Source organism: Halichoeres trimaculatus, unplaced genomic scaffold (genome assembly GCF_033239565.1).
Source record: "Halichoeres trimaculatus isolate MK-OKI-2021-1 unplaced genomic scaffold, fHalTri1.1 fHalTri1_scaffold_7, whole genome shotgun sequence".
Lineage (NCBI taxonomy): Eukaryota > Metazoa > Chordata > Actinopteri > Labriformes > Labridae > Halichoeres > Halichoeres trimaculatus.
The window spans coordinates 11,827,935-11,836,881 of record NW_027437185.1 but is presented as its reverse complement, the minus strand read 5'-3'; the positions used below and the strand labels follow the sequence as shown (position 1 = coordinate 11,836,881).

The window sequence follows — 8,947 nt, the reverse complement described above, 5'->3', positions numbered from 1 at the left end:
CACAGTACAAGCTGAATGGTCCAGTCCCAGCAGGAATCTGGTTTCAGGGATTAGTGACCAAGTAAAGGGAATATGTCACCTATTAGTCAAGCACTCCAGCACCAGTACTCACCATTCAAAACAATGAGTTTACCGACAAAGCTCTAATGGTAACATCTGGTAAATATATATAACACTGTATGTCATCCAGCCTTAAACCAGAGTGTAGTATTTAATAGTCTAAGATCAGTGTAGGACAATAGCCATGAGATTAGCGTGCTGACCCAAGGCCACAGGAGTGTGAGAGGCTGTTCCAGTCCTGCTGGCTGACTACCACAGCACCTTTTCATATAGTCTCTTCCCCTCCATGATAGTGCAGGCTGATCATCCTAAACTTTTGAGGTTTTAAAGCCCAAAAAGTGTAACTTTCCTTCCAAGCCAAGCCTGTCACCTGACCGTTCCCTGTCAACTGACCCCGGTCCAGCTGATCATGTGTTTGACAGACTTTAGACGAGGCTGGAGGCTGAAAGGCCCCGAACAAGCAAGAAGTGAGGACGCTAACAATGCCAGTGTTTGTTGATGTCTGTGTGTCGTCAGTCCCAAACAGTAACTGAATTCAAAGAGTTACTAACTGAATCTGAAATATGACGTCTGACAAAATAATTTCATCACAAGTTCTGTTTTTTTGTTTACTCCCAGCCACATTTTGTGGCAGCAGATGTGATGGAAATGGTTTCGGTCGTTATCATAGGACTTCAGTATGGATCCAATCACACAACAGAGGCTGTGAGACAAGACAATCAATGCAGGGGGGCAAATGATTTTGTGACAAGACAGTTACTGGTTAACTTTTTTTGGGCTCAAAAACACAAGCATCTAACACAATTTAAAATGATAGAGTTGATGATTTTGTCTTGAACCATCATATTTCTCACAATTCATTAAAGATGCTGCACTTTTATGACTAGACTAAACATGCATTAAGAGCTTCAAGCTTACATTAGTATGCTAAATTACCATGCCATATATATACATATATATACATATATATATATATATATATATATATATATATATATATATATATATATATATATATATATATATATATATATATATATATATATATATATATATATATATATATATATTTATATATATATATATATATATATATATGTGTGTGTGTGTGTGTGTGTGTGTGTATTTATAGTTTTTCAACAAAAGAGTTACACATGATTGCTTTTAAAAATATGTATGTTTGATAATTTCTTAAAAAAAAAAAAAACATTTTGTGGTGTCAGATACATTTATGATATATTCACTCATGTAACAAAACCTTGTGGACCTGAATTGTCTCTTGATGACAAATGATACGTTTTCAATTTTCAGGGAAATGTAGCACAGCAAACATGATCAAACTTCTTCTTCTCACAGAAAATGAGAATGATATCTGGATTACAGTCTGGATTAAATCAAATGCTCCTCTATTTTGTTTATGAGACTATTTTAACTAGTTAACTATAACCAGATATTTTTTTTTCCAACACCTTGAACAATTTTTAAACACTGGATTGCTTTTCTTTTCCATTTCATAATTTAAACCCAGCCTGTGTCCTTATTTAAGTTTTAAATACATTTATTTAATCATATCTTAAGGAGTTTTGTGAGCTTTGGCTTTGTACAACTACTCTGTTTAAATGTCCTGTTGGACAACAGGGGGCGTGGTCGTCCTGCCGCACCTGGTGGGACGATCAAACCGCCTTGAATCAGCTGACAGATGAGTCACAGCATCACGTGACTCTTCAGAGGAAGCCTGCAGGAAGTTTGGTGTCGAAACATGTCATGGTAAGAAAGAAACAAACAACGTTATTGTTTGAAGAGCTGCCCTACAGGGCCATGTAAAGCCCAGACGTAGGTTTTTGTGACGATACGGAAGTTACTTTAATTCTCTTTAAATCAAAATGCAACATTACAAATAATCTAGAATTAGATCCATTTACAGTGTTTCATAAATGTATTGCATCCAGTGTAAGGTGTGAGCCTCTGCTGCCCAAAGTTAACCATATATTTCTGTTTAGCATTTTTTTTAGTTTTACTTGTAATGTTTAATCCACCAGTATGTGCGAGCATATTAATCCAAATAATATATTTGATAATAACTTTTGTTATCTATTGATATCCGAACACAGCAGAAAAAAACTTAACTACAGTTATTTAATTATGCTTTTGAATGGAAAAATGTGTTTGGTGGTTGTATCTTAGTCTTGATAAATTTCTGACTTCTGGATGGTTTTCTTGTTTTTGTGACAGATGGTCTAATAAATTAGTTAAGCAGCGTATGTGCCATAAAAAACTCTATTTTAAGATAGAAAAATGGATATCAGGCCTTAATTGGCCCCTGAGCTGGACTTTGGACAAGCCTCCTTTAATGGGCAACATTAGCATCTCAACAGATATTCAGTGGTGCGGCTGTATAACTTCTCAGTCTTTATGGTAAAGTTGTGTGTGTGTGTGTGTGTGTGTGTGTGTGTGTGTGTGTGTGTGTGTGTGTGTGTGTGTGTGTGTTTAGGTAAACATGGGATAGGTGTGACATGTTTGAAATCACACTCTGAGGCAGCAGTCTGTGTTTCGTTTTGTTTTAAACATGTATTAAACGTTAAACAGTACAGATACAAGTTACAAAGACTTCATTTACAGTTTAAATATTCTGAACAGGTGAACCTCAGTAAGGTCACGATGTTTATGCTAATACATTCAAACTTCATTAAGACTCATTTTACAATGAAACAGTGCTTTTTAAAGGTTTAGTAAACAGTCTGAACGTGTCCTGCAGACACCTCTCTGCCTGTCAATAATAGAAACTATTTGATCCCAGCGACATCAAAGCTACATTTAATCATCCAGGCTGACTTCAGTACTGTTCAGAAGCTTTCAAGTCCGTCTGTCACTTCATCCACCATCTGACGCCTGGTCTTTATATCAAGGCCATAAAATTTGTGTCTCAGTTTGTCGCTCAGGTTCAAGTAAGGATCCCACTGAGCCCTGTTTCCTGCACAGGGCTCAGTGCACTCGTGTCAGCAGGCTGTGCCCCTTTGGGTCAATGTTGTGGGCACACTTTGAGTCCTAGTGGCGTACAGGTGTGCTTCTGTTCTGCAGGTGAGCAGGTTTGGCAGGTAGGGGGGGTTTGGTGTAGGCAGGTGGTGAGCTGTGGAGATCATCGGCGAAGGCTTTCCTGAGCTGTGCCACACGACCTCCATACGCTGATTTTTTCTCTTCACAGCGTAAGATCTCTGAGAAGGAGAAGGAAACAATACATTAAGTGATACTTATGTCAACACTAAAACTTTCTGATTTGCACAAGTGCCTGTGAGTAGAATTATCGTCAATATAAGATTTGAACAAAAATGTGTCCAAAATTGTTCAGAACATTAAACAAACATCAGGACACGAGTGTCAGCCGGTCATTCATGACACTTCACAGCTCCAGTGTTTGTCTTCTCACATGAAAGTCGAGGCACAAATTTCTTTTTAGTTAGATGCTGTTCTTGTATCATGCTTAAGTTCATTCTGGCCAGTTAAAGACCAGACTGTAAATCTTTTAAATTTGCTAATTGGATGGTGGGGAGAGACCTTCAGGTTTCTGAGATCCACCATCACCAATGATGAGTGGAAGTGGACCTTCCACACAGACACCAGGAAAAGGACCTAGCACAGGATGTATTTCCTGCGCCAGCTCAGGAAGCCGCTGATCCAATTCTACACAGCCATAATCCAGTCTGTCCTCTGCATGTCCATCACTGTTTGGTTTGTATTCACCCCCAAAACAGGACAGGAACAGACTGCAGTGGACGATCCAGTCTGCAGAGAAACTATCAAAACTAACCTGTCCTCCATCCAGGACTTAAACCAGCAGAGGGTCAGGGAGAAGGCAGGTGATGCAGTCTCTGTCTCTGCAGACCCACCGTGCCTGTTTCTATACTTGTTTTTCATCCATTCATGTAGTGGGTAAAGGTAGAGATTTTTAAAGATTGATCACGCTTTTTTTATGATCCAGCATTGTGTGCTCTCTTCATTGTCAGGTATTTGATGTAGTCTTTAAATAATAGTTCAAAATAAGTTCAATATTAGTTTAACCAGTTTAATACTTGTGAATAGGAAACAGTTATACTGGAGCGCGGATGGCCTTGTGGCCTAGGTTGCGCTTCATGAGGTTCGCCCTTGTGAGGGCGACCTGGGTCCAAATCCAGCCTGTGGCCTCTTTCCTGCATGTCCTCAGTCTCGCCCTGTTTCCTGCTCTGTCCACTGTCCTGTATCCTATCCAATCAAAAGTAAAAAGAAAAAAAAATTGAAATAGAGATATAATCTTTAAAGTACTCAGACTGGCATCATTCTGCCTGAGGATGCTCATACTCGCTCAGTCGAAAGAGTTTATTCAAATAAAGCTTGAGTGTAACTTTATTCAGCGTTCTGTTAAAGTTTTCTATTCTCTGTCTGATTTTATTCTTTGCCAGTCCGACACTTATTTCTTTGCCCTGTTTTTGCATCTTCTTGAGTACATGCTCTTTGAGCTTGTTTCTAAATATGATCCACTGGTAATATTTATCTCCGTACACATGAATCTGGTTCCTCTCTTGATTTATTACCTTTGTCCTTTTCGCTCCTCATCACTGTGTCTGTGGGGTCATCTGTGGGCGGCTGGCTGCCAGGGCTCCTGAAGTGAGGCCTGTAGAGTATCGTCCACTCGCCTTGGTTGTCCGAGCTGCTCCCTGACTCGCTGTCACTGTCCTGTGTTTGGTCCTCGATGCTGCAGGAGTCTGAATCCTTCTCAGATGATGGATCATTTGGTGAGGCCGGAGCATCCTGTGTGAGAGAAACACAATTTAATGACGAGAGTCTGACACGGTTATTTCTGTCGTCTGGGTTTCACAAACACATGAACTCACACTAACATCAGTGAGGACCAGCTGGATGTCTTCTTTACAGCTGAGCTGCTGGGCCTCTCTTCCTGGCAGCACGTCCTCTCTCTGGATGCAGTTCATATCGTCACTGCGGACTCTGAGAGACAAAGACATCCTTTTTTTTAGTTCCACAGTCTGCAGACCCAACCTTTGAACCAATCCTCCAGCTAGTCATAAGGCAAATAACTTCTATAATCGTGTTGGAACGAGGAGACAGCCGGCTGAATGAAACTCTTTGGTTCACTGTTCTCCTTATCAAAGTCAATCAGGGTTATGTAATTACCCAGTTAAAGGGAACGGAGGCAGAACCTTCAGAGGATGTTCCTGTGTGGTTGTTACGATGGTTGATATGTTGGCTGACTGAGCTGTCAGCAGCACAGAGCAAGTAAAAACACTCATTCATGAAGTATCCTTAAAGTACAAGATGATACTTCATGAATATTACCTAGAGGAAAGTTTTGGTTTGCTGTTTTGATGCAGCTTGTTTGAAAGTCTTAATGTTAGATGTTTGAAATTAATGGCTTAGCATGAGGGATAAAACCACATGAGAGACGATTTTTCTCTCATCTGTTTTCACCAGAATGTGATGGAGAAACTCCTCCTCACTGTGTTGCCTGACTGATACCGTAACAAATCATTCAGCTGAAGCGTACATAAACTGCTCTCACACTTCCTCATCATCGCCTCAAAGTCATGTGACACTTCACATCTCGATCTTTTCTGTCCGTACCTGTTGTTCATGAGGCTCTGGAGGAGTTTGGACGACCTGAACTCGTCGACCTCTCCGATCACACTGACGCTCACGTCTCCATCCCGACCCAGCAGCCAGCTCACATGTTTACTGTAAGCTAGAGGACAGAGAAAATATGAGTCAAAAACAGAGTCAGTAAGCCTGCTGCGGATATATTTTTATCTCTAAGGCAAATTCTGAGAAAAGCAGTCGTCTTATGACTTGTTGTTCTGGCTTTCATCCAGGAGGTGGTGCTGTCCTATCAGTAAAGAGCTCAGGGAGCGCTACCAAACAGTCACAGCCTGTCCTTTCTAAGTGTGGACTGTTCAGTATTTGACCCTTTTATTCATGTCTGGGTCTGTGTGTCTGACTTTGTATTGACTCATTTATTTAATGTGTCTCAATGAAAAACAAATTCACAGATAAAAGCAAACCGTTAAATCAATCTGAAGGAAAGGAAAGGAGGAATAAAAGTGACCTAGTTTCTGTCACTGAGCAGAGACGCTACGTGAGTCTGACCTGGACCACTTTAATAAACCAAATACTTAAATCAGCTGATATGGTTTGGTTCTAACAAACTCCCCATGTGTAATCAACTATAAAAAGAGACAAATACAAAATTTTATAGCTATTACGTTTAATATAAAAGTGAGATTTATTTACTTTTATTTTACAACAGAGAGCAGCAGTAAACCCACTCTACAAGGTGTGATCACAGGTGTCTTTCCTGATGCTACAGTATCCCACAGAGGTGGAAACTTGCCATGACATAACACAGGTGTGGGTGTGTCTTTAAAATTGTATGATCACCTCACTATGACATGGTTATGGGGAAATAACAACCCTCTCTTTAAGGTGTGAAAACAAGTGTTTTCCATGACAGCATCGTATCTCAGTGGGCGTTAAACTCTCAGTGATGTCACGCGCTGGGGGAGTGGCTTAAAAAATTCAAATTCAAAGAGTGAGAGTGTCCTTCAGAAATGATCGTTTCCTGGCTGTAAACTGACCCTGCAGGTTTATCAGTAACCAGCTTTTCAACGGCCGCTCTGAATGCCTGGAGTTTAAATACAGACCCTGCTTTGTGAGTTTACATTGTGAAATCATCTCTGTATGACTGCTTTATGTTCACAGCAGTGAATTACTGTGTGCCAACAAAGAAACACACTGCTTCTATTATACCTGTCTTTACATGTACCTCACCTGTGTATAACCAGCAGTACAGGACATCATAGAGATCAGTGTGCACAGGTCAGGTAAATACTCTTCAAGTGGCGGTTATAGGCTTGTGCGTGTAATGACCGACTCTCCACAGCCTGAATACAAAGACTGAAAGATGACTAACTGGATCTTTTGTTGTGTTTCGCAAACACTGAGGAGACACTCACTCACTCACCTCTCAGGTGACATGGCAGAGATTAGGTACACTGAGGTGGTAACTCAATACTTGGTTTAAAGCTTCACAACAGACCAAACAACAGGGCTCATTTAACCATACACAAACAATTCAACGAGAAAGGAGGGACAGTTTTACAAACACACACTCCTTCTCGTTCTGTCTCAGCACTGAGGGAGGTGGTGAGGCCTCAGAGAGGAACAAATGTATTGAATCGAGGAAGGTTTGGTGAGATGAGTAAGACGGACAGACAGGAGAAGCAGAGGGACACACGGTGACTCAGAGTGAGGAGAAGATTTGTCTGGGTTTCATTTGAACGCACTGATCTGATTGGTAACCTGAGAGAGTGTTACTGCACAGCTTGAGTAACACATCCATGAAAACTTTAGAAGATTTATGATCTACATTAACAAAGCATAAAGGGAACTGGAGGGAAAACTGCATTTTTTTTTCAGACTTTAAAACATAAAAAAAAGTTGAATGTGTGTTTGTTTGCAGCTGCGCTGACTGTAAGTGACTGAAGACATGAAACTAAGTAGAGATAATTATAATTGTGACAGAGTTTAACCTCTAGTCCTGTAACACGAGCAGCAACTTCTTTAAAGCAGTGGTGTGTGTACCCCAGGGGGTACGCAAGATTCAAAAATGTATATTAGAAAATATTAGCCAAGCAGAATTCCTTAAACACCGTTTTCTTAATCAATGTTTGAATCAAATATAAGTTTAAGTTCATAAAGTGAGTAGTATATCCAATAGACACTCATAGTACTGCGCTGTGTTTTTAGTCTTTTTTTTCCCAACTAAAACTGCTTTATGCTTGTTAGAGGATACTTGCCAGAAAAAAAACATATAATAGTGGGTACATCACTGAAAAAAGTTTGAGACACACTGCTTTAAAGCAAGCTAAATCCATTAAGAGGGAAAAAGTAGTGCTTGGTACAAGTTCTGTGGTAAATTCTCTGTAAATATGAGGATTGATGCAACCATCAAATGGGAACATTAGGTATGAAGCTACAGCAAGCTAGTTATCTTAGCTTAGCTTAGATGCTAAAAACAGAGGAGGCAGCTAGCATAAATCTTTATCACGAGACACAAGTAGTCACAGCATAAATAGTTCACCACATATACCAGTGAACCTGTTTTATAACCAGTGTTTTTCACAGTGAGAGATAGAAATGTAAAAGATGTTAAAAAGTGAGCTGTATAGATGCTAATAGGCTGATTCTGTTACATAAAGTTTAAGTATAAGAGTTTTCTTCTCCTTGCTTTAGCTCCAGCTAAATGGAAGCAAGTTTTCCAGCTCTTATAGGCTTTGAATGTCATACACATGCTTATGAGGATTGTATTTAAGATAGTATTGACCACAAAAGAATGTGTTCATTCTGAGTATGAATGAGTGAAGTTATTGTTGGTAAGAATTCTCAGAAATCTTTCTCCCTTGCGACACAACAAAGCCCCTCTGTGTACCCCCCCTCCAGTGTTAGTGCTGAGCTCAGAGTGTGACTCTACCTTTCTTTGGCCTGGTGTCTCTTCCTTCCCTCTCTTCTCTCTCCTCCCGCTCTCTCCAGCGGCGTACCTGCTCCTGTCTCATCTTCAAGAAGAGGATCCTCTTCTGCTCCTCGCTGAGGGCCTCCAGCACCTCTGGCTCCACCCACATGTCCTCAAGGATTTTGGCCAGCATCCTGCCTCTCTTCTCTTGGTGCTTCAGGCGGCCGTCGGCTCTCTGTCTCTCAGTGGACTGGGTCGTGTTTCAGGGTTGGGGTATGATCACTCCGTTTTCCTGCTTCAGAGTCAGGTTCCCTTTTCTTTGGATGTGGGATCAGGTGCTGTCCGACTGCTTGAGGTCACCTCAGCGTCCTTTGCCCTGTGTTCCTCCTTGGTGCT

The 8,947-nt window shown here is 40.7% G+C and overlaps 1 protein-coding gene across 2 annotated transcripts; it reads right to left on the bottom strand.

The window, feature by feature from the left end:
- Positions 1 to 2,633: 2,633 nt before the first annotated feature.
- On the bottom strand, positions 2,634 to 8,744 carry LOC141793263 (uncharacterized). Of its 2 annotated transcripts, none has more exons than XM_074673796.1 (5): positions 8,573 to 8,744; positions 5,671 to 5,788; positions 4,926 to 5,037; positions 4,626 to 4,842; positions 2,634 to 3,272 (listed from the first exon to the last, which is right to left on the bottom strand). In XM_074673796.1, the coding sequence occupies exons 1-5, from the start codon at positions 8,742 to 8,744 to the stop codon at positions 3,106 to 3,108; spliced, it is 786 nt and encodes a 261-aa protein (XP_074529897.1). In that variant the 3' UTR covers positions 2,634 to 3,105. The 2 variants fall into 2 exon arrangements, with proteins under 2 accessions (XP_074529897.1, XP_074529898.1); XM_074673797.1 differs by having other exon boundaries at positions 4,932 to 5,037.
- Positions 8,745 to 8,947: the final 203 nt, after the last annotated feature.